At 41.3% G+C, this 25,871-nt stretch overlaps 3 protein-coding genes across 12 annotated transcripts in view; 2 read left to right on the top strand and 1 right to left on the bottom strand.

Moving 5' to 3' along the window:
* The window catches only part of ndrg4 (NDRG family member 4), a 58,087-nt gene extending 46,464 nt beyond the window's left edge, over positions 1-11,623 (top strand). For 7 of the 9 annotated variants that reach the window (XM_063908386.1, XM_063908394.1, XM_063908410.1 and 4 more), the window contains 11 exons: positions 342-402; positions 528-614; positions 717-773; positions 1,303-1,406; positions 1,575-1,631; positions 2,001-2,052; positions 3,918-3,965; positions 4,941-4,976; positions 5,201-5,252; positions 6,114-6,152; positions 8,378-11,623. In XM_063908386.1, the coding sequence (XP_063764456.1) occupies positions 342-402; positions 528-614; positions 717-773; positions 1,303-1,406; positions 1,575-1,631; positions 2,001-2,052; positions 3,918-3,965; positions 4,941-4,976; positions 5,201-5,252; positions 6,114-6,152; positions 8,378-8,532 (748 nt within the window). In that variant the 3' untranslated portion in view covers positions 8,533-11,623. The remainder of the gene's footprint in view (positions 1-341; positions 403-527; positions 615-716; positions 774-1,302; positions 1,407-1,574; positions 1,632-2,000; positions 2,053-3,917; positions 3,966-4,940; positions 4,977-5,200; positions 5,253-6,113; positions 6,153-8,377) is intronic. The other 2 variants (XM_063908378.1, XM_063908426.1) reach the window with 1 other exon arrangement.
* Positions 11,624-12,057: 434 nt separating this feature from the next.
* On the bottom strand, positions 12,058-17,407 carry LOC134884149 (olfactomedin-4-like). Its single transcript, XM_063912831.1, has 7 exons — positions 17,230-17,407; positions 17,029-17,151; positions 16,513-16,731; positions 15,274-15,424; positions 13,673-13,900; positions 12,959-13,127; positions 12,058-12,824 (listed from the first exon to the last, which is right to left on the bottom strand). Exons 1-7 carry the CDS (start codon positions 17,281-17,283, stop codon positions 12,380-12,382), a joined length of 1,389 nt encoding a protein of 462 aa, XP_063768901.1. The 5' UTR covers positions 17,284-17,407; the 3' UTR covers positions 12,058-12,379.
* A 2,568-nt stretch (positions 17,408-19,975) lies between these two features.
* LOC134882474 (olfactomedin-like) lies at positions 19,976-25,514 on the top strand. Of its 2 annotated transcripts, none has more exons than XM_063910210.1 (5): positions 19,976-20,109; positions 20,238-20,393; positions 22,151-22,363; positions 22,747-22,879; positions 24,392-25,514. In XM_063910210.1, exons 1-5 carry the CDS (start codon positions 20,077-20,079, stop codon positions 25,267-25,269), a joined length of 1,413 nt encoding a protein of 470 aa, XP_063766280.1. In that variant the 5' UTR covers positions 19,976-20,076; the 3' UTR covers positions 25,270-25,514. The 2 variants fall into 2 exon arrangements, with proteins under 2 accessions (XP_063766280.1, XP_063766287.1); XM_063910217.1 differs by having other exon boundaries at positions 20,062-20,109; positions 20,241-20,393.
* The last annotated feature ends 357 nt before the right edge of the window (positions 25,515-25,871 follow it).

Here is a 25,871-nt window from a genome sequence, read left to right on the forward strand (position 1 = left end):
GAAACAAAACCAATCAACACTGTTATTATTTTCTGAAGGATTTAACACATTGTTGATCTACTATCCAGCCTCTTTGATTCCTGAGCAGTTTCTGTGTTGGATAACATCGAGCGCCAACAGGATGAAATTTGGGCAGCGACATTCAGTTAAGCCACAGAGCAACACTTGGCTCTGCACTGATTCGTATCTGTGCAATACACAATCATATGATGTAACATAATATAGGCACAGCAGACTGTCAAACACTGTCAGAATAATAGTATCCATGTAGCTTCCACACCTATACACTATTAACACTTATTCATCATTAAACTATTGCCTCTAATGGATTTTCTTTTCAGATTTAAGAGCATTGTTGGGATTGGAGTTGGAGCTGGAGCCTACATTCTGGCCAAGTTTGCAGTAAGTCACATCCTGATTCACCTAAACTGTACAGTACTGTTCAGAACGAGTTTAGTGCTGGATTCACTCAGAGTTTGTGAGTCCAGGTCTAGTTTTACAGATGTGTTTATGTCTTTTGCCCACAGCTGATTTTCCCTGACATGGTGGAGGGTTTGGTCCTGCTCAACATCGACCCCAATGGCAAAGGCTGGATTGACTGGGCTGCCACCAAGGTGCCTGTCTCTTACTGTGTACTAGTCATTTGAGTGGGTACATGTACACTTTAGGAATTGGGATGCTTTTCATTTATTAAAAATCTCCTATCCACCCCCCAGCTGACAGGTCTGACCAGCGCTCTGCCAGATACTGTGCTGCCTCACCTCTTCAGCCAGGTAAGATCAGGGTCTGGCAACAAAGATAGACACATGTTTTTAATTGCGCTTACCCAAAATTGGGATATTACTATTATATCATAATGACCAAAATGATATCGTGAATGCATACCAAAAAAAATTGGATCAAGATGGATGTAAACAATCTGCCAGGTGTAGCAAAGAAATATAAAATGAGCGTCAATGGGCACTTTTAGACGTTAATGCAACTTGCCACGTGATTATTGCCGCATGCTGAGTTAGCAACATACACTCATGGGAAATGAGTAGCAAGAGATGAAGAGAAATAAAATAAGAGGGATGAAAGGTGAAAGTCGCATGACAATCTCAGCCTATAGCAGCGTAACTAGGGGCTGTTTGAAGGCAAGCCTGAGCTGGCCCTAGCTATAAGCTTTATCATAAAGGTATTTGCTAGTACTACTTTAAAATATGAAAAACGAGGCAAGGAAAAAGGCATTTCTAACTCTCGAAACAAAGAATACTATCTGTTTCAGGCAGATGTTGAGCCAGTTTGTGTGTCTGTGTGCAGGAGGAGCTGATGAACAACACCGAGCTGGTGCAAAGCTACCGGCAGCAGATCAACAACACCGTCAACCAGTTCAACCTGCAGCTCTTCTGGAACATGTACAACAGGTGAAGAGAAACACACACACACACGCACACACACATGCACACACACATACACACACACACACACACACACACACACACACACACACACACACACACACACACACACACACACACACACACACACAAAAGCACTTTACACTCCTGTAACCTCCATGATGTCTCTTTCAGTCGGAGGGACCTGGAGATGAATCGCAGCGGGGCGGTGCTCAATGCCAAGACTCTGAAGTGAGTTTCATGATACAACCATGTTCTCAATCCAGTTGAATTGGATCTAATTACGGTTAACATATTTACAAATATTCTCTATGCACTTGCACAGTTAAAAGGTGAACAATTGTGATAGTCACTTAATTAATTTATAAGAAGGAAACACCAACTGTGAAATTTGCACCTTATCATAATCCTGAATATAATCTGTCTTTTTTGGACTGAATGTCAATGTTTCAGTTGTTTGTGCACTTTTCCCTGTTTATAGGACTCTTTAAAGAGGGAAAGTAATTGATTAATCAAAATAATAAAGAGCAGGATCACAGCAATACTGGAATAAGTCAGGCAGAAGAGAATCGAAAGTGAGAGTAACTCATATTTCTGTAGGTGTCCTGCGATGCTGGTTGTGGGTGACAACGCTCCGGCGGAGGAGGGAGTGGTGAGTCCCTCATCTCTTTCCTGCATGACTTTATCCCTATACTCCAGCATGCACGTTATCCTGGTTCTAAGGGAAGTCTAGAGCAAGCCCTCAGGAAGTAAATTGAATGTTGGAGAAATGTTTGTAGTGGCCAAACGATGGTACTACAACTTCTGTGTCGGTTCGTGATGCATTTGGGCCCAAAAAGGTTTTTTCCCATTGACTTATATTTGGAAAGAGACAGGTTAAATCGAAACTAAAACTAGTTCATTGCACTTGTATGGCCTTTATTAAAATCATTAAGTCCCAAAAGTTGTAAATGTGCTAAAAGCCGGATCCAGAGTTATTCTCTCCTCATTTGACCGAGCCGAGACGGAGCGATTGGACTGATGGACTTCAGGTAAAAACAATGGTGGATGCTGGGAGCAGTGTTTTTCTGACCTTCTTTTAGTCACAATACATACAACATATTACAACCAAAAAAGTTTAACAATGACACACAGCATATAGCCTAATACAGCATATATAATGACATCTAATGATACGTCTCTCATTTAGGATTTCAGTTCAGCTACTAAGTATCTGCTGAGATTTCTCAGATACCTGTGTGGTAATACTCATGAAATGTCCCTGTCATTCAGTTCACAAAATAGTGTGTTCTTGTTTTGAGGTGTTTCGCTGTTTGTCGGTTCACTGCAATCTCTCCCACGCATCACTTCATTCTGTCTTAAATTAAAAGGTCATTATCTACTGCCAACCACAGCATGCAAAGCTATTTATTTACTTTGCCTGCCACTATATTGCAGGCATACACACACAAAAATGGCACATTTCCAACGGCACACCTGATTGCCGTGGCACAGTGGTCAAAAATCAGTGCTCTATCGATTCAGATCCACAAATGGTCAGGGTATTTTGTTCTTGAGAGTCAGGTCAAGGGCAAGTTTGGCTTTAAGTGTCACTGAGTAACATTCAAAGGAATGACCTGGGCCCCATCTCCAAAGCTGTTTCCAGATATTCTATACATCCATGGTTTAAAGCTTAAACAGTAACCCTCCTCCTCATTTTGCTCTTGCCATGTTTACAGTTTTATACTTGGCATGTGATACTGTTAATGCGGGAAAAAGACAGGTCAGCCAGCAAAGATCAGTCTCCTGTGTGTGTGCCTGCGTGTGTGTTCTCCTGGGCCCAGTTGGCCCGGCCCTGTCTCTGTAGATAGTCTGAATTGGCCTACATAGTAGGTTTGCTTCTGCACCAGATAGTCTGCCTGATGTTCACATTAAAATCAAATCAGTCTAGAGGAATGGGATGGAGGTGTATGAAGGGGGGGGGGTGAGGTTATAAAACGTCTTTGAAAGACATTAAAATGGAGTCAGGGATGAACAGAGATTGCTTTATTGGATTTGACAGATGGAGGTTATGTTAATAATTTATATACGCTGATAAGACCTACTGAGGCGGCTGGGTTTGCTTCCACTCTGTGACACATCTCATGAGTAACAGAGTGTTTGTGCGTGTGTGTGTGTGTGTGTGTGTGTGTGTGTGTGTGTGTGTGAGTGAGTGTGTGTGTGTGTGTGTGTGTGTGTGTGTGTGTGTGTGTGTGTGTGTGTGTGTGTGTGTGTGTGTGTGTGTGTGTGTGTGTGTGTGTGTGTGTGTGTGTGTGTGTGTGTGTGTGCAATCTGCGAAGTGCTCTCAGGCGGCTGCAGTGACTCATCTCTGCAGCACACTGCAATATCTGGGTCACTCACAGACACAGACACACACGGAACTTTACAAAATACATCAACAAAAACATCCACACCCTCACGCTCCATAAAGCTAACAAGTGTTTTGATGCTGCAGCTTTTTGGCTAATGTTGTTCAACCTGCTGTTTATTTTCTTCCAGGTGGAGTGCAACTCCAAACTGGACCCGACCAACACCACCTTCCTAAAGGTAACGGTCTGTCCTCAGCTCCCCTGCAGCTGCATCACTACACCCGTCTGATTTATAGAACAAGCGCAACTTCAATTTAAATCACCTTTGACACATGCAAAATAGATTAAAAATCAATCAATCAAACATTACCTATCATACGGGTTGCAGATCAAAGTGCTTTACAGACTTATCAACCGGAATTAAGACGAAAAAGAAAACAACAACAAATAGGACAGAAAAATTCACTTTTATCAATTTTACTATTTGAGACCCACGCACACAAATATTCCTAATTTACACAAAATATGATGCTACACAAGTGCTGAATTTGAAAAATGTTACGCAGAATTGTCAATTGTATTGTTTGATGCATATATCCTGCTGTTATTAGTTTTATGCTAATTATTCTTATTTAATGAAACTCATGTTGTCATGCAGTACTTTGACAATACAGCTAATGAAATAAAAGAAACACGTCCAATGAAAGCAGTAGGGGTTCTGCAACAAGCTCATACAATGGCTTTTGCCATATTTAAGAAACAAGAAACTAAATTAACCCAAAAACAACAGAGTGCTGCAGAAACATTTGTTAGCATGTTAGCCCTTTCCTCTTAGCCCGTCTTGAAAACATGCCTGAAAAATGGTTTGTAGTCGATACAAGTTTAAAGTAGTTTAAAATTGTGTTTCTTGGCCTAAAATATGTCAGTAAATACCTAAAATGTAAGCAATAATCGAAATTGCAATGGAAAAACTATTGATTTTTGTGGAGTCAGTGCAATGCTTACTTCCTTGGCTTGCCTACAAAAACACTTCGTAACAACAGAAGTTTTACATTTTGCAAAAGAAAAACAATGACAATTCTGTTATTCATACTGTAGTGAAACTTTGAACATTTATAAAAATGTGATGTGTGAAGTGATAACATGACATTATGTTGCTCAGTTAAATGAGCTGTTAGCAGTTAGCTTCATGCTGCGCTCTCCTCTCTTGTAGATGGCTGACTCTGGAGGACTTCCCCAGCTCACACAGGTAACACACACACACACACACACACACACACACACACACACACACACACACACACACACACACACACACACACACACACACACACACACACACACACACACACACACACACACACCGCCTTCATATTTTACAGGCTCTCCATACAATCAAATAAAGTTGAGAAGGACCGTGAATGCATCATCCATATCTGACATATCAGTGAAATTAAATGTGTTGTTTTCCAGCCTGGGAAGCTGACCGAAGCCTTCAAGTATTTCCTGCAGGGAATGGGCTACAGTGAGTATCCGCAAAAAGACACCGATGTTAGAGTGTGATTTTATATGTGTGTTTGACCTAGAAAAATAATCTCATAAAAGCTATTTCAGCAGAAATATTACTGTAGTCATGTGTGCAGGCTTGGGGACCAAGGGATTACATGTTAAGAGGTTATGTAATAAAGATACAAAAAGGTAAATGTATTAAATTACAATTATAAACAAGAAGAAATCAGATTACATTCTTTTATCATTTTGTACTTTTAAAAACAATTGAGATTACTAGCAGCATTACAGTGTTACACTACATTTTGAAAAAAGATCAATATATTATATGTAGACATGATGATCGCATTTTCTTCATGGTTTATTTTTATGCTACTTAAATAAATATATTTCTTTTTTAATGCAGTAAGTGGGCACCTGATTTATTAAACACAAATATAGTCTCAATGTATTAAGCTTAAACAGCATTTATAAAGTATTAGTTACTACATTTTTGATAGGAAACATCTTTGTTTCTTATTTTCTAGGGTTACATTTTACATTTATGTATCTTGCATTGCATTTCATATTGAGGTAATGTTAAATTAACGGAAAGTAATCACATTACATTTTGATACTCAGATAAGGTTACTGATTACATTTTTTGACATTTAACCAGTAATTGTAACAGATTACATTTTGGAAGTTCCCCTCCCAAGCCTGCATATGTGTGTGTGTGTGTGTGTGTGTGTGTGTGTGTGTGTGTGTGTGTGTGTGTGTGTGTGTGTGTGTGTGTGTGTGTGTGTGTGTGTGTGTGTGTGTGTGTGTGATGTATTTGTTGCAGAGGGACATGAGCTGTGTTAATTTTCCCTCTGTCTTCCTCGCCCCGTTCTCTCAGTCGCTTATGTGAAGGATCGGAGGTTGAGTGGAGGGCCAGGTACTTCCTCCTCCCCCTTCACGTCTGACCTCTTATTGCTGCCCTCTTATTGACATTGGCATCTTGGAATTTTATTTTGATTTCAGTTGGTTATGACTACAATATGTTGGGCTGTTATCAAATCCTGCTGGCATTACTAATCTATTTTTTTTGTATCTAAAGTACATTAAACCCCATCATTGTTTTATAAAAAATATTTTTTCCAACATTGGAAAAATATAATCCCCTTACCTCCCCCTCCCCCCATTCCTTTGCTACTGCATCTCCAATTCTGCTCTTTGCATGGCCTTCAGCTTTGAGCACAGCCTTTTGGACTGAGTTGTAACTGATGACCACGTCTTTAAATTACTAGCAACATAAGAAACAGTTTGGGTTTTAAAAGAGATCTGAACACTAAATGTAGTTCTGTAATAAACTGCTGACTGAACACAATTTAAAAGTAAATACTGTCCTCAGGGTTATGCAGATTACTCGCTGAACTGCCGTCCCTAACGCACACAAAACAGCATCCAATATGAAACACTCAAAGTGTATTTTTAATATATCAGACCAGACGCAAAGCGAATTCTGTGTAAAGTCAATGCAAAGGCCGGATATATGCAAATAGACCTTCAGCGGTGCAAATGACACAGCATGAAGGAGCGATTCACGAGTCACTCGCTGTTTTCCCTGACGTACTGACGTTGAATTAGCTGTGGGCAACGGCAAACAGAGCTCACAATTCCCCATATTTGATCAAAAACTGGTGAATAAAAAATCCTATGTATATAAACCACAGACGGTCTGTGGCCTGGCTGCTTTATTTCTGTCTGTGTGACATTACTTCCAATGTGGACAGAGCAGCTACGATGATAGCTGAGCATAGCCTGATCAATCCGCTCTCCATTCAGAAAACACATTTCTATCTTTTTTTTCTTCCTGTTTTGCGAACACTCTTTCAAAAGCATTAATTCATGGTTTTTGCTGATCAGCGTCAGTATCAAGTTATTTCCGCGTTATTTAGGTACGTGTAAACAAGCCTGAGTAACGTGAGGCACATCTTTGCTCCGTGTTCGGCACCATAAGAATCAAATTTGACCTCTAGGGCTCTGACCTCAGGCTATCTAAATATTCTGCAGCCTCAATAAAGACTCACACAGCATTGCATCTGTGCCACGTAAAAAAGGCTTGTTTTCAGCCTCTGCTAGGTCTTTGTTTTGACCTTTTAAGTCAACTTTATTGTCAGTACCGAAAAAAACCTCCGATAAACACACAGTACACTTCCTGACAAAAACAACGTGTGTACCTATTAAAACAGATCTAAAGAGGAAGTGGATGCTGCGCATGAATACTAAATCAATGAATGCAGCTTTAAGACAGGTTAACCCTTTTAACTGCACTGAAACACTTCATTGTTGATTAATGCTGCTTAAAACCTTCCTACCAACACCAATAATGATTGGACAATAACTTCAAAAAGATACTGCTTGGTTGTATAACTCCTACTAAATGAAGCGTAACATAAACAGAACGATCTCTATTCAAAGCCCACTTATCATGTGTTCTAATCAGTGTTAAAATAGACCTCATATTTACTTAAGTAAAAGTAATAATACCAGAGTGTAGAAATACTCTGTTACGTGTAAAAGTAATGCATTCAAAATGTTAACGTACAAATGCATTACCATAAAGACAATAATATTCATTATATCCCTGGATTTTAATTAATCATCCATTTAAGGAACAATTTGCAGCTGGTAAATGTGGCACTATCTTAAATGTAGGTATCTTAATCCAAAATAATAATCCGTCATAGGTCATTTCATTTAATTTTAGAAATGATTATATGAACCTGTAAAGAAACTAGTAAACAATCTTCTCAAATAAACGTAGTGAGTAAAAAGTACAATACTTTCTTCCAAATTGTAGTGGATAAGAAGTAAACTGTACAGTACTTGAGTACATGTACATACTAGTACATAGTACATACTTTCCATCACTGGTTCTAATGTTATAAATAGATTCCTTAATCTTTGATTCGTTGTATGATGATAACTCACAGCTGTAGCAGAGTGCATGGTGCTGTCAATGACAGCTTCATCAAGCAACCGTTTGTCAGCAGCTCCAAAAACGGATATTCTTCACACGTCCACATTAGCATGTTCTCCCAGCATCTCTAAGTTTCAACTAATCACTCCATGTCTCCCCACAATGCAATGCTGAATACTTTTTTCCCCCCCTCCCAGTGCCCTCCGCCAGTATGACCCGCCTGGCCCGCTCCAGGACGGCCTCCCTGACCAGTGCCAGCTCCATAGACGGGTCCCGCTCCCGAGCCTGCACCCACTCCGACAGCACCGAGGGGGTCGGCACCGTCACCCACACCATGGAGGTTTCTTGCTGAAGAAATCAGAGAAAAGAGAGGGTGGGAGGGGTAGAGAGAGAAGAAGCGAGATGGAAGGGCGATGAAGACATGAAGGTGGGGGTTTGAGATTAATGTGAGGGATTGAAGGTGTGAATCTCTGTAGTCAAACATGGTAGATGGTAGAAGAAGCAGCAACAGGAAGCCCTCTCTGCCTCCATCCAGCTCCTCCAGACCCTTTTATCTGGCATCTTCCCCCCTCCACTGTAAATTACCATATGTGTTAACCCCCAACCACACCTTTTAATGTCGATTACAGATTTAGGCAACTGTTGTTTCTTGTGTTTTCTAACTGATTCTTTGCCACCCCCCACCCCCTCCACAACAAACAGGATGTAAACAAATCTGTCCACACAGCAATATGTGTTATAAGCTGCTGTTTATAATGTGAAATGGAGGTTTGTCATAGAAAGTGAGAGTGCAGGATATAGCAAGGGTTAGCGAGTGTTAAGCATCGGTATTTTGAAAGCAGGGTATTCTTTTGTTGTATGAGTCAGTTTCTCTCTCTGGGTTGTTTGTAACAAAAAGTTATTCTTCTCTTTGTATGAATGCGTGTCAGAGTGTTTGTCCAGAATTACAGAGACAACAGAACACAGCCTAGCGTCGTCGAGTGCACCTGTAGAGAGGATTTGTTAGCTGTTCTTAGTCTCAGATCATAGCTAGAGTTCACCATGCTGATTTAAAGCTGCACTTGGTGAAAGTTTATATTTAACTTACACTGATGAAAAAAAGTGATACCATCAGCATACATGCATGTCAGGCCACCAGTCGGTAGCGCACTAAAACCTAGCCACTAAACCACCAGGGAGCTCCATCAATCTTCACCGTCAAAGTTATCATCTGTTTGTAATATGGCTCAAAAATCCTGTGTTCGAATGATCTTGATTTTGAGGACTCATCTTCGCCCCTTTGGAGCCATAGCATTGCTGAGTGCAGCTTTAAACTGTGTATTCTCACATTTGTAATCCAATCCACTATGTGAATATAGGCTAGGGTAAGTACTTATTAGTGTCTATGCATGCCAACGTGAACGTCTTTCTAAGGGCATTCTAGCTTTTGAGCTTTATCTAGTATTAGGGCATGTTTCATCAGCACCATAGAGCACTAGTTAAGTAGAGCCATGGCCGCCATCATCAGTATGTAACTCCAGTGCAGTGATGCAGTTCTGGCCGTAGTCGGCTCTTTGTGGTCTCTAACGTGACAATCACACACTGACCCAAACCAAACCAGACCAGGGGGACCGAGGCAGGACCTGGCCCACCCAACCAGCTCGGGTCGCCACCAAAGAACTCGCAGCATCTTTCCCTTACAGCGCCCAACCCCTCTTAGTGGATATACCAAAGCTACCCGACCCCACCACACACACACACACACACACACACACACACACACACACACACACACACACACACACACACACACACACACACACACACACACACACACACACACACACACACACACACACACACACACACACACACTATCCAAACCAGAAACCTTTTCCCATGCACACACACTCAAATGACACCTATGTGGCTTTTGCTTTGTAAGGGAACTAAGCTTAAGAGTAAACATTCAAGAAGGAGTCCATCGCTATATGGTTAGATTGTGTTTTGATGTGATGTGTAATCTCACTAGTCAAGCACATAAATATTAGTTTAGCTTTAGTTTAGTGGAGCTGTGTGCTGTTATCTGCTGTAACACTGAACCACCCATTTGTTTGTTTTGCTTAGTAATGTACAGTATTCATATACCACAGTCACAATCTCCTGTTTCAAGTTTTACAAAAAACAACCTTCGGCCCCCTGTCAGGAGGGGCGTAGCTTCCAAAATTGCTGAGGTGTGCGCTTTTTCTGAGGTAGCCTGTAAGGGGCGGGGCTTTTCTGGAGCCATTTAGGCGCCAAGCTCAGAATGTAGGGCAACCCCCAGCCACCTTCAAATAAAAGAAACCCTTTCCCCTCAAACACGGTGCCCCAGCTCTTACAGGCAAACCCAGTCGCACCCTAAAGGGCTAACAGCTGAAGTCACTTTTTAAAACGTTTGTAGTGTTTGTGTTTGAGTTTTAACTAAACACAAAGAGAGATTCTGATCTGAAAAAATTGGTGAGCGAATGTGAAAAGAATGTGATGTTGATTAAGCTGAAGAGATTATTGTTGAATTGTTTGAAATATCCATGAATTAAATAGTTAAACTATCTTGCCATTTAAAAAATGATGGGGAGACATAAGACCAAGCGCTTCACACTGAAAAACTGAAACGCTGACTTTGGTTAACTGTATTGTGTCAACAGATTTCAACTAACTTTATTAGGTCAGTTGAAAGCCTTTTATTTAGTTGAACCTAACTGTTTTATTTCAACTCAATATTATTGCTTTCCACTAACATTTCAATTTTTGTTCAGTGCAGTTACTAGACTTAGAGTCATGTTTTCTCTCTTTACTAAGCTTTTCTCTCTCATATACACTTTGGTTTCTTCCTACACAACCTTTATCCGTACTGCCTGGGGGGCTCCTGAATGTATTTTGTCCTTTTTCAAAGTGCTGTACAGTATTGTCAACCTACGCCTCTCAGAACCCTCATCATGCTTTGCACTTTTATCCCTGCTCTACATCTTTGACATTTTAACCTGCTCATGAAAACCCTGCTCTTCCTCAAGATCTATGAATAGTGTTAGCCTTTAGTGGAAGCTGTAAGCACTTGTAGATATTTTCATTTATAGAGCAGGTTACCCGAACACTTCAACACCACTGTAATGTGAAGAAAACGTATTTCTGATCCTCTTTCCTGGGAGTTTCTTCTTTTTCTAGGCAACCATAGGATGTTACTTCCTCTTGGTAAAATGATATTGTGTATTACTAATATTCTTCTTCTTCATTATACTGCCATTTTGATTGATTTGTATTAAGCAATAAGTTCTTTTTTTTCTTGTTTGGTTGTTTCATATTGTGGGAGTCTTCCCACTCTGTGATTCTATTCACACCAGTACATTGACTCTTACCTTCTTTGCTGTCATTCAGATGTGTAATGTAAGGTTTAAAGTGTATTGTATAAAAATAAATATAAAAAGTAAGCTGTCTCTGTCCATGTACTGATAAAGTAACAAGTAAGAAATAAAGACTTCACGTCTAGAATTTGAGTCAGGTGATCATTTGACATCATCATGTTGACATTTGTTTTTAAAGAGAACATATTCTGTTCAGGGTCAGGTTCATATTTAGATTTAGTGTCTCTACATGTCTCCATGCTTTAATGTTCAAAAAGCTCTTTATTTTCCTCATAGTGTCTGTGCTGCAGCACCTCTTTTTACCCTCTGTCTGAAACCAGAGCCCAGTCTGCTCTGATTGGTTAGCTGGCCGGCTCTGTTGTGATAGGTCAACCGCTTAGAGATGTCCCGCCCATAAGACGATCAGATACAATGAGTTTAAGAGCTAGCCAATATGGGAGTGATATATAGTGATGTCACTATAATAAAGAAGTAAACAAAGAGTCCACTCTGCACACAAGTGAAGCTCAAACAATTTAAAATCAATTTTATTATGTTTTCACATCATCATTTTAACACTTCTTCCTCAACTAATGTAGATAGATTGATTACTTGGAATCCTAATGTAATGTTTCCAAACTCTCTCAAAAATCAACTTTCAAGTTTGCAATTCAAAAAAACACAATGTCCAATTAACCATGTTAATTGGACATGCATAGTATTGCTCCTTTCACAATTCCTCAATGCTTTTTACTGACCCTTTTCAAGTAATTATCCTTTATTTCAGTTGCTGGAATCTATTACTGCAGCCACTGTTCTTAAATAGGCTTTTATTGAAAATGTTCAGTACATTTTTTCAAACAAAACCTTATAGGAGACCATGAAGGAGTCACAGTAGGCATGTAGCATCTTATCCACGGGGCTGTAGTTCAGGGCTAAGATGTTGGGAGATATCTTTTTGATGAAGATGCCAAGGTCAAACTTCTGCTCACCTGTCGTTGTATCAAACGAATAGAAGATCTCCTCCATGAGTTTGTCGACGTATCGCGTTGCATAAAGCACGCCGCAGGCCATGAAGGTGTTGGTCACCCCCTGCTTGTAGACCGAAGTGTGCCAGGTTTGGCCGAGCGTTACCGGTTCACCCTGCTCCACCTTGGACAGCACCAGGTTGCCAAAGTCCTGGTTGGTGGTGTAGATCACCCAGACGCCCGACTCATCTGTCGCCAGGTCCAGGTCTGTGTAAGGGTAGCATTCATCCAGGTGGCAGAAGTTACCCTTTGAGTTAAACCTGAAAAAAAAGCAGAACTACAGAATTCAACATTTTCAAGCAAACATGGAAGAATCACTTTAGTTTGTAGATACAACATGCATTCTAGGAACAACAACATCGGTTTTAATAATGATCTTAAGGACAAAGCGGACCTGGTGCCTACGGGGAGTTTTACGGTGGTAACAGTTTTGCTGGTGAGGTTGAATCGACAAACATCATCTTGGTTGTAACAGTTGTAGTACAAGGCCTCTCCATACATCACAACGTTCGGACCCTGGATGGTGTTGGTGGTCGGATTAGAGGGGCTGATCTGGACGTTACCTGGAAGAAGAAGAAGAAGAAGGAGAACAATATATAAACATATTGTAACCTGTTTACTTTTCCCTAACTTTTTTTTAATGTAATTTTTTATACTTAGTTTAAGACTTAAAAAGCGATTATATATATTTTAAAGTACGTCTATGTTAAAAGAAATGCTGCTGTCGATAAATACCAAACTAAAGTGTTGACTTTAACTAAATGTATTATGTGAACAAATTTCACATAACTATATTAGGTTAGTTGGAAGCAATAACATTGAGTTTAAATACTAAATATTACGTTTAACTTAATATTATTGCTTTCAACTATAACCTAATACAGTTATGTGACATTTGTTGACTCAATACATTTAAATAAAGTCAACGTTTCAGTTTTTTCAGTGCACCAAAGGACCCATATCAAGAGTGAATTGATCTGCTTATTATAGAGCTCCATTGTTACATCTAAAAAAGACATTGTTGCCCACACACACACATAGTGTGTTACATTCAAAGACAAAATATTTTTTAAATGACCACTTAAAAAAATAGGAAGGAGTTATTTACCTGGTGTGCTAACCCCAACAATGAGGGAGCTCAGGCTGGAGTAGAGACGCACGTAGTGGGCAAATCTGTTGCCTGACGTCAAGATCACCATCCAATGCCAGCTCTCCTTCCCCGCCTCTGGTTTGGGATCCCGCCCCCAGGCTCCGTACTTGTAGGAGCCAGGGTACTCTCCTGCTGTGTGCACTCTGGGCCCCGTGATGTTCACAAATTGACCGTGGGAACATTTACCTTAGGGGAAAATATGATATGAAAGAGAGATAAAAAGTTGTACCAAATGAGTACAGCTGACTGATCGAGGTGTCCATGGGTTGATAAATGCTTGCTAATTGATGCTGAGAGCTTTCTACAGTTCATTTATGCCTTGCAATAACTCTCAGTGAGGAGGGTCGTTCATAGCTCTCAGTGACCTTATATGAAGTGCCACGCTCGTGCAGAGACTGTGGACAGAGAGCCATAAGTGCCTCTGAGTGTATTTAGGACCTGCTCTATCAAAATCAGTCGGATGTTGAAATGGCACATGTCAAGATTAACTTGGATTTATGTCAGAATCTTGAGTTGCATTTTGGGGTTTTGGATTATTTTTAACAAAGTCTTGGCTTTCACAACATAAAACAATCACACGATAAATACATTAATTGAAGCTTGTAAAGGCATGACGACTCTGATCTGCAATCCCTGAAGTAATAATAATACATGGTGCTCAAAGACGCTTTACACTCTTATCCAAAGCGTCTTTCAGGCATTCAATACTGTGAGCAATACCCACAGGAGCAATTTCGGGTGAATTGTCTTGCCCAAGGACAAAACGGCATGCTGACTGCAGTCAGGATTGAACCCTGATCTGAAGATGAGCGCACTACACAATGAGCCACAGCCACTGTAATGATTGACGGTCTGACGGTGAGATGGCAGGGTTGGTTTTTGTTGCATTTGAAATTGAAACAAAGTCTCGGCTTTCAAAATAATAAAGTATTATCCCAAAATGAAGATGATAAATGTGGAGTTATAAAGCTTTTAAAGATATGATTGTGTGCTAGCTTAACATGAGTTAGCCCACTCAATACGATTGATGGATCTCTGTCATCCATCTGCTGACTGTTGAACACTATGAGAAGGACAGCCTGCTAACAAGCTTTGTTATAGACCAACAAACATTTCAGAATCATAGCTGCAAATATTAAGCATGAAGACCCTTTTAAAATAACTTCGACCCAAAAAAATGGTCTGCCATCATTAAAGGCGTTTTTCTTATGTTTCCTGATAACAGTCCTCATGTTATGTGAAATATTTAGTTATGAACAGTTGGAAAACAAAAACCATAAGGAGACCATTGGATAGAGCTAATAATATCCCCTTCCAACAGTGTATTTAATTCAAAATGTGTTTCGTGGTTGAAGTGACTTTAATAAAGCAGGTCATTTTGCCAGATATTTGCCAGAAGGCAATCCGTTTCTGTTGGTTGAAGACCCTGAATTACAAAATGTACAAGTCAACTGTAACATAAAGGGCGATTCTTACAGTTATACATTATCTATCCGGTGACTTCCAGTGAAAAGAGAAGTAAACAATAAATGTGTCCACACTGTAGTTTCGGCACATACCGGGTGGTGGCTGAATGGGCGGGGGGAAGGGGTGTCCGTTCTGGCACTGGTCGAGGTCTCTCTTCAGACGCTGGTTGGCTTGTTGTGTCTTCATCACTTGCAAGCTGTCGTACGTCTCCAGCTCCTGCATCTCTGCTTTCAGGTCATCCAGCTTAGAACACACAATGCAGTATTTAATTAGATTTTATTTTCTAACCAGGTCACAGAAACTGGAAAGGCTTATACATGGATGTACATTTTATCTATCAGATACAAACCTCAGCACCAAACTCACCACAAATGATATATTTCTTAACATGATAATTCAGCTCCCGTTCGGCGTTTCTTGTGAGTTTCGGGGAAGCGGCGCTTCAAAACGCATTCACCTCCGTGCACAATTGAAAAATTCTGGCGATTCTCACAAAAACTCTCTAGGAGTCGCCCTCCATGGCTACACCCATAAGTAAATACATTTCTCTGTTGATAGATTGACATCACAGCTAATGGTGAAAGCCCTCTCGTGTTTTCTAAACACCTTTGGATAAAAGCCCATTTGAAATGGGCAGCTGTCAATCAAATGCGGGACATCAGCAAAATGTGTGGGACAAATGATCAAAATGCTGTGCAGTCCTGAGTAGGACACCTGGTCACCCTATCTACATCAGTACACTTCCATTTTACTTTGCATATTCTATTACATTTGGATTTAAAATACATTAAAGTTACTCTGTTTACTTGTTGGTGTGATTATAGAACCTCCCTGTGAGTGCCTCTCTCTATACCAGCAGATGGTGGAAATTGTGTCGTCACAGGAGCCGCTAAAATAACACAATGACTACCTATGAGTGTTCCATTTTTGTCAAGGAAGAAGACTGATATGAATTGAAAGGAAGTTATCTGTGGCTCTTGTGAGTTAGATATTATTTCTATATCAATGATGATAAGCCAATCTAAAAATACAATGCTAGAAATAAAGCGTTGCACAACAATCAGCAGGAGTTTCTTTCATGAGTCTTCAACAGTACAAATGTATTAGCGAGAGAGTTTTCAATAAAAGTGCACATTAATTCCTTTGAAAAAACCTGGGGAAATCAAACTGTAGTAGTCATAATTCTATGGGACAGTGCAGTTAAAATCTTTAAATTAAATTAAACTTGATATTTCCATGTTTCCTTTTTGCTATTCATTCCTAAGATAGATACACATTTTGAGCAGACGATGCCATATTGGGGGATGTCAGCGTTGAGCTGCAGTGTGTACCTGTTGAGTGGTGTCAGCAGTTAGGCGCTGGTGTCGTAGGGTGGTGCTGTTGAGCCGGTCCATGAACTGCTTGATTTCCCTCATCTCATTCTCTATCAGCTGCAGGCTGATCACTCCATACAGCTCTCCGTCATCCTCCCTCTCCAGCATTGACACATCGTCCAACAGCTGGGGCAGACGCCGCTCCAAACCCAGCAGCAGACTGTTCAGCTCCATGATCTGCAGACACAGCAGGAGGCACGCCATCAGCATGAATGCAGACCTAATGACATTAATCAGTTCCCTTTGGTAGGGGAGCAGGGCCACCCCTAAGACCGAACCCCCACCCTGAGTCAGACATTTGCATCCCTTTCTCTGACATGCAATGGTGTTGTCATGTCGTTAAATCTTTAACCGACATATAGTCGTTGAGTGGTCCTTGCTAGTGAACAGGACTTTATCAAAACTCTATCATTGTTCATATATTTAAGATGCTGGAAAGGTTTAACTGGAGACTATCACAACTACTCACTGTACCTTCTGTGGGTTGATGTTGCTGTTGCATTTTGATGTATTTTCCTTCACTTCGCTGAGTTTGTCATGAGGGAATGCCTTCTCTGAGTTGTTCAACTCACAGGCACACGTATCATCTGAAGGTGCCTGCAATGAATAATTTAAACGTGGCATGAGCAAATAAATCCCAAATAAAGTAATCAATACATTCCCAGTGTTTCTTACCTGTTGGGTGAGGGCGAACAGGGCACACAGCAGGACGATAACATAGAGCTTCATAGCGGACCAGAGAGCAGAGCTAAATGAAACAGCTCTTGGAAACAGTTAGATTTTGACTGACGGTCCGTCTGTAGCTGCAGCATCTAATTGAACACTCCCACTAACCTGTGTGAGTGTGTGTGTGTGTGTGTGTGTGTGTGTGTGTGTGTGTGTGTGTGTGTGTGTGTGTGTGTGTGTGTGTGTGTGTGTGTGTGTGTGTGTTTGTGTGTGTGTGTGTCATGTTTCTTTCAGAACGTGATGATCACTTCCTCCTTGTGGTTGGGATTGCAGCACAAGATAGTTTTTTTATGGTGAAGTGAAAACCCCATGTTTTCTGAGATATGTTACTGTGTGTTTACCGGAGAATTTCCCTTTTGGGATTACCGTGTCAGCACAATTTTCATTGATGAAAAAAGAGCGAAGTATAAAGCTGAAATTTAGTGGAGTTGAGGTATAAATAAGCATACATATTAATTATGTTGTAAATAGGTTATATGAACATAATATATACAGTACAAGTAAAAGATTGATCACCTGCCCCTGTGATCAACATCTTATCATCAATCAATCAATCAGATATTAATCCCATGGGGAAATAATGACAGTTGCACCATATCAGCATCAAAAAAGAAAATGTAAATAAACTAAAGTCGAATTTGCCGCTGGGACACAGCATCTGAGGCCCCAGAATGAGGCAGGACGTCCTCCACAGCGAAGACACCCTCTGAAGACTCAGGCTCATGGTGAAGACATGATAAAGACTCAGGGTCCTGCTAAAGACATGGTGAAGCTCTCGGTGCAACCCTTGTCAGCCCGAACAGTCCTGAAGCCATCAAAGGAAGCGTTGGAAATGTAGCATCTTTGTTGAGGGTAACATCGCCCAGTCAGGCTTCCACTGGTTGACACGTTGTCGCTGGATATATCCTGGTGCAGCCATGTTTTCGTCTCAAGGTTCAAGGGTTTTTATTGTCATGTGCACAGTGGCTACAGTGTAGTTATGGGCAATGAAAAGTTCCTGAGCTCCTCCAACAATGCAACAGCAGGCACAACAGCTGGTAGCCATAGCGAGTCCCCATTGTTTGCCGGTCTCGCTGATAGACTGCTTTCCACACAGTTTTTGATGTGTACAAGTTCCTCTATACTATATTGTAGAGATGGTGTTGTCAACTTGCATATTGCGGGCAAAGTTAAAAGTTCACTTCGAAATGTAAGTAAACACTGAGATAATATGAAGAAAATGCAAAGTTGGAGAGGAGCTAGATAAACGGTAGCAATGTCACTGCACCTTCTAGATGTTTCTAGTCTGGCTCCTGGCTAATATCAAATCATCTGTCCCTGATGTAACCAGGACAGCCATGGAACAGCATCCCCCTCCCTATCAGATCAGCCCCCTCCATTGACTGCTTTAAGTCCAGGTTAAAAACACCCTTATATTCTCTAGCGTTTGACTCCACCTTATCTGGCTGATTTGTGTCTGTGCCTATGTTTTTGTTTAGTTGCACATATGACCTATCTGTATGAATGTTGTTGTTTTTTCTCCTTTTATTTGTTTAATTATCTATTTATCTTATGATAAAGGTTGTGTCAGCTACCTGCTCTGTTCTGTACAGCACTTTGGTCAACGTGGGCTGTTTTTAAATGTACTTTATAAATACATGTGTTTGATTGATTGATTTATGGGGTTGCTGCACAACAGTGGCATGGATGCACAACAGCAGCAAGTCAACGCCAAAAGAAAAAGTTAGAGAGGGCTAAATTAAGTTTAGGGAGGATACAGCTTAATAAACCAATAATGGGGGGTGGTAGTGACGGGCCATGATTGGCTCTGTATGCAATGTTAGCGTAGTATCCTTAGCATTCGCCTATACTGCCTATGCCCAGGGCCGGCCCTGGTTAAGAGAAAGATGTATGCTTAAGGGTACCACCGGAGGGCGCCCCCCACCAATTCGGCGGTGCCCCCCACCAATTATATGCCCAGGGCCGGCCCTGCTCACACCATTTGGTGAAGTGTGTTATGGTTTTGTGGTAATCCAGGATGGAGTGGTTGTCTGTGTGAAGTGCAAGAATGGCTGTGTCGTACTTGAGGTAGGTGGTGGTGGGTGACGGACTGCGGCAGTCCTTTGTGTAGAGTGTGTACAGGAATGGGCTCAGCACCCAACCTTGTGGTGCTCTGGTGTTGATGGTGAGTGCAGGCGATATTGTTTTGCCCACTGGCACAGTTTGCAGTCTGTTGCTGAGGAAGTTGTACAGAAGATAGATCAGACGGTAGGGAATGCTGAGGTTGTGCAGTTTCGTGCATGGTTGGTGCAGTCATGCATAACCCCACATTGCTCCTGATGGCCAACAGTGTGTTAGTGTGTGTATATTTTGATCACGCCTGTCTATGTGAATGTGTGTGAATGGATGAACACTGACTTGACATGTATGACATGATTCATGGTATAAAGAGTAAAACACAATAAGCAGTGAACATGGTTAATTATGACAGGGTGCCATCACCAGCAAAAAGGATGTAGAAACAGGATTAAGGAACATGAAGTGACCATTTGGTCAAGCCAATCACTGCACTCATGAAACAACACGCACGTGGATTTTGCAAGAGCGGAAAATGACAATGAGTTAGGGGAAATATGGGAAATTCTGTTTGTTGTGAAACTCCGAAGTGTCACGTTCTGGAGTTTCATATCCGTGTGAAGGTTTTAAGACCAAGTCAGCAAAATGTGCATGTTTTTGTGAGAAAAGGCAAGAGGAGGAGGGAGCTTATTTCCAATACTAACTAGTGCACTATTCATCTCTATTCATTCATCTGTGAACATGCTGCTGCTGCTCCTTCTGCTGCTGCCATCAGTGAGCTACACTTCCCATTCTTAGAAAGTTTAAAATATAGTACTTTATTATAGTAGACTTTTTTAATCAATGCAGTCTCTTTCCTTGCGAACCTCCTGTGTACAACATCAGTGTTTTTTGTGTGACAGCAGGTGGATGCTCAGCATGTGTCTGGCCAGAAGAAGAACGGCGCGTGTGTCTGCGATGTGAACTCCACCATGTGGTCGTTCCCTACTGGGGAATACAAAGCCACGCTGCAGCAGGTGACGACCTGTGAAGAGTCTCTGAACAGCCTGCAGGACAAGGTGAGAAATAACATATTTCACAGGAAGTACTCAATGAGTGTGGGTAAGAATAGTTGGTTTCAAAGATAAAAGTCAATGCAATGGGTTTACAGATGAGCACAGACAGGAGTTCCAGATGAATCTTTTATTGTATTTTCTGATTGTTTGCTGGTTTATCTGGCAGAAGAACAGGATCAGTGTCGGGCAAGTTACTTCCAAAATGTAATACATTATATATGAATTATTACTGTCTTTTTACATTACATTATTACTGTCTCTGAACTGTAATTGATTAGACTACTTTTGAGTTACTTTGAGTTACTTTCACCATAAATAACCGCAAAAGTATGGCTTTAAATGCTGAAATGTAGTTTATTGCAGCTCATTATACAGCCAGTGAAGGGATATGTGGGATAGCATAACAACTGTGTCTGCCCTTAAGGCTCCGAACAACTTATAATATATAGGTATATATAGTGAAGGCTCATGGTCAATCCAATATGTATCAATTTCTAAAAGCCAGCGATTCCACAGAGGACAGAGGCTCTTAACTTCTCTGGGTTCAAGCAGCAGACCGAGAGAGAGTTAACTTCTGTTGCTTTGGATTGCCGGCACTCGTGTCTTTTCTCCGAGCCTGCAGCTCTGCAAAGAACAAAAGTGGAATCTGTTTCTGCAGCCCTCTTAACCAATAGTAAACAGGCTTACTGAGTTACTATTCTACCTGCAGTTATTTCTCTGCTGTCGGAATGTCTCGCGATGTTTGTGAATTCTTTGAAACTAAACACCACATCATTTCGGGTTGAATTGTGTTGTAACTGCGTTACTGAGAATGTAACGGGTATTATATTACCCACATTTCAGAAGTAATGCGTTATATTACTGCGTTACAGCAAAAAGTAATCATCAAAACATCAAACCAAACTTTAATGTAGTGTAAATACTTTATTACATAAAGCAGAAACCAAGCTTTAAAAACCAATCAAAGTGTCTCAAAATCAAGTTATCAATAATATTAAATAAATGAAAATCGATTCACAGGTAGTTTGCACATTATACCTCAAATTTCAATAATGATACATAAAGGCAGTGAAGTATATCTTGTTGCGATGTTTGTGAAGATGATGAAGAAGTCTCCGGAGACACCAGCTTGTATATAATAAGGTTTATTACAACAGCATAGTATCATACCCCAACACGGGCAATACGAGGTTCCCAGAGCCAATTGTGGAAGTCCCCCCGAACAGTCTTTGTGCATATACTTTATAGGAGAAACATGTATGTGCGCGTCCAAAGTGTGTGTTGTTCAATAACAAGGTGTGCCCCACTAAAGTGACATGTGTCCGGTCCTAGGGGCCCCCTGACGTATTCCAGCTATAGTTAAGCAACATCCTATGGCCCCCCATTTCCCTGAACAACATCCTCTCTGCACCCCCTATGACGTCAGAGAGTAACCCACTGTATGAACAGATTTAATACACCACAGCAGTAATCTTCAAACATAAATACTCTAAACACAATCATTTAGAAATAACTAATACAAAAAACAGTAAAGCTAAAAAAAATAAAATGATATAGAATAATTATAATAACAATATTTCATTTTATTTATGGAAAATACACTTGATACAAGGATACAACAAGAAAAAATACTAAGAAACTCCCAAACAGAAAGCTGTAAGAACTTGCAGAGTTAGAACAGGGATACCCAAATGAAAATGAAAAACATTTCAGAATGAACCTTTAACCTGAAGAGTCCCTGCCTGTTTCTCCTCCTTCAGGTGGAGCTGTCCAGCAAGCGCCTCCCTCACATGCAGGCCTTGATAAAGAACATGACAGATCGACTGGAGCCCCATCAGTATCTGAACCACCAGGGCCTGTACACAAACCTGGCCCTGTACAAGCTGGGCCAAGAGCTCAGCCAGGTGGAGACAGACATCGGGGACATCCACAGCCAGCTAAACAACGCCAAGACACAGAAACTCTCCAAAGAGGTACAGCACCACATGGAGGGACACTGAAATGACTGCTGAAGTTACAGAACAAGCACCCAGTGAAACTTTACTGAACCTGCATTGGCAAATAGCATTTCAATACAGCAAATAAACATGTTCAATAAAATAAATAAGAATGTTGCATTATGTTAGCTCTATTTGTCATTTCATAGCATGAAGTCAAGATAAATGATGTGGAGAAACCTCATCTAGAGTTTTAAAAATGGAATGGGTTATCATACGTCAGTGATCTAATGGGGGGAAAATGATGTAAATGTGTGTGTGTGTGTGTGTGTGTGTGTGTGTGTGTGTGTGTGTGTGTGTGTGTGTGTGTGTGTGTGTGTGTGTGTGTGTGTGTGTGTGTGTGTGTGTGTGTGTGTTAGGTGGGTAAACTGCTTAAAGATGTTGAAAGGATGCAGGTTTCGAAAACAATAAATATGAAGACAGTGAGAGAGAAGCTGCGCTACCTGAAGAACAGCGCTGAGTCCTGCAGGACCATCCCCAAAGACTTCAGAGGTATGTGTGTGTGTGTGTGTGTGTGTGTGTGTGTGTGTGTGTGTGTGTGTGTGTGTGTGTGTGTGTGTGTGTGTGTGTACAATGTAAGTCTCTGTGGGGACTGATTTGAAGGTGAAGGCTTGGTTCAGTGCAAGGTTAAAGTAGGGTAAGAATATGTGTATTACCTCCAAGGTGCGTATAAACATGTTAGTGTCCAGTACCGTAGGAATTTTAATTAAAGCATGGATGGTAAATGCTACTGATTTGGCGTGTATGAAATGTAGTTGAGCAATAAATGGTTATATGGGGGGAAAAAAAACCTTGGTTGAAGGGAGGATTCCTGTAGCTGAATAAATGTCCATAATTCTGCTTAGAAAGCATGTAAAAAGTTTAATATTTGGATGTATTCTCAAATGTGCTCTGGCCATTGAAGCAAATCTTTGCAGTGGCTTGTTGTGTCAGTTGGTGTCATCATTGGGCCCAAACACACTTTTTTCCGTTGACTTACATTAGGAAAGAGACATGTGTAAATAAACACATTTTTCTTTTTTAAGTGAGTCAACACAATGCAAACACTTGACTTGGCCTTATTTGAATATTTAAGGTCTAAAAGTTGTAAAATGTGCGAAAATTCGAATCAAGAGTTTTCCCCCTCTCCATTAATTTGACTGAGCTGAGACTGGTGGATAAGATACTTAAGGGAAAACGCAAATGCACATCCTCTATTACCCCTTTCCAACCAAACCGGATCCTGGGCCAGCTCAGAGCTAGACCCTGATAAGCACCGGTTCCTCCTTTTCCCACCGCAGCGGGGCCGAAAACCCGCGTTTATTTGGCTCCAAAAAACTGTCAGTCCAGATACAAGAATCACATACGTCAGGCTTACGTTGGAGGCGGGGGCAGGGGTGGGGGTGAGATTAACCTGATCAACAACAACAAAAAGCCATACGTTTTGTCCAGCATGTACACAACGACAAAAAGATGGAAAATGCAAAACTGAAGCAGCAGTGGTCCGCTGAGGAGACTTATATTTACCTTCTTTCTCCTACTTAATCGTCTGTGAAGTTGTCATATTATTTCCATTTGTTTTTTACAAAGCAACAGCAAAATGAGGAGCGCTTCGATACAATCTCCACAAGCAGGCTCGTAAATGGTTACGTCATGATGGGCTCTGGGCGGTGGAAACAAAATTGGGGCTAAAAGAAGAGTCGGTTCGGAAGCAGTAGAGCTCTAACACGGAGCTAGAGCTGGAGCTGGTTTGGTGGGAAAGAGGCATATGGGCCCAAGACCCCGGGTGCCATATTTGGTCATATTTGGCTTCATGCGCCAATTTAGCAACTTTCATAGAAATGAACGGCGCCCCACCTCCAACACTGTGTCCACATCTCTTTATACATCCATTGGCACCACTCTTTCCATAAAACCAAAAGTCAGCACAGAGTAATTTACAGCTGATCATGTGAAGGGAGCTTAATTAAATCTTATAGACTGCATGTTTTGTACATTCACCTTCTCATCTCTTTCTGTTTCCAGGCCAGGACAGCTACTGCAGGAAGGGCCTTATGTCCAACATCAGTGAACCTGTCACAACTAAGATCAGTCCCTATGGTAAGAGCATTATCTCCGGCTCGTGGGGCAAACAGGCCCAGATGGACAGCGAGGGCCAGAAGAACAGCTACTGGGTTCAGCCTCTGCTCAACAGCCACATATGGGGCAACACCCTGCGCGTATACCAAACCTACGAAGACTTCATGGCCTCAGTCAACCACAAAGACTTTCCAGTTGCTCCGTCTTTCGGTCACGCCAACACCATTGACGGTCCCAGCGCTATTCTATACGGCGAGGCGCTATACTATCACTGCTACCGCTCTGCAGATATCTGCCGCTACGACCTGAAAAGCAACTCTGTCAACAGAGTGACACTTCCTGGCACGGGTGTGGGTTTCAACAACAAGTTCCCGTACTGCTACTACGATTGCAGGGCCAACAGTGATATTGAGGTGGAGGTGGATGAGACGGGACTGTGGGCCCTGTATGCCACCGTTGGTAACCACGGTAATCTGGTAGTGAGCCGGCTACTCTGGGACAGCGAGGCTGAGACCCTGAACGTCACGCAGACATGGGAGACGATGATTTTCAAGAAGGCGGTGAGCAATGCGTTCATGTCGTGTGGGGTTCTGTACGCCACTCGCTACTTGGACGATTACCACGATGAGGTGTTCTACGCCTTCGACACGGCTACAGGCAGAGAAGATAACTCACTCACACTGCCGCTGGAGAAAGTAGCCAAGGGCGTGGCCAGCCTGAGCTACAACCCCACCAACAAGCAGATCTACATGTTCAACGATGGATATCTACTCGCCTACCAGGCCAGCTTCTCCCCTCAATTTGATATGTATAACACGAAGTAAACAGAACCAGAGAATATTTCAAGTTATGAATGTTTAAAATATATATATTATTTAGTTGTAGTCCTTATTGTTGTGATTTGTAGGGCATACAACATACTTTTTAAGAACATGTTTGTAAAGCTAGAAAATTAAAACGATATAAAATAATAAAAACTGCATTGTTTTTAGCAACATTTTGAGGTTGTTCACTCTCAGTTTTACCTACAAATAAAGAGTAAATAATAAATAATGTGGTGAAAATGTTATCTTCTTTAAAACGTTTCCTATTGTCTGAACACAGAGATCTTAATAATTATTATGTTAATCAAATAAGTTGTGTTGGTGAAAAGAAATCTGACGGGCCATCTTAATTATTTAAACAGCTGACACTATTTTTAATTGTAAATCCTGCACATAGCAGTTCTTCTCCACACTACCTCATTTGAATCAGCACAGCGCTCCACTTTGAATATACAGGGGAGAGACTCACAAAGGGGGGGAAGGATTGTTGGGGGGGAAGACGTTGCCCTAGTTAGCCGGATAGGTCAGGTAGAAAAAGGGGGTGGGAAAAGGAGACCGGAAAGAGTGTGGAGCGGCGGAGCGGGAGATAGCGGGAGAGGGAG

The sequence above is a fragment of the Eleginops maclovinus genome, chromosome 2 (genome assembly GCF_036324505.1).
Source record: "Eleginops maclovinus isolate JMC-PN-2008 ecotype Puerto Natales chromosome 2, JC_Emac_rtc_rv5, whole genome shotgun sequence".
Taxonomy (NCBI): domain Eukaryota; kingdom Metazoa; phylum Chordata; class Actinopteri; order Perciformes; family Eleginopidae; genus Eleginops; species Eleginops maclovinus.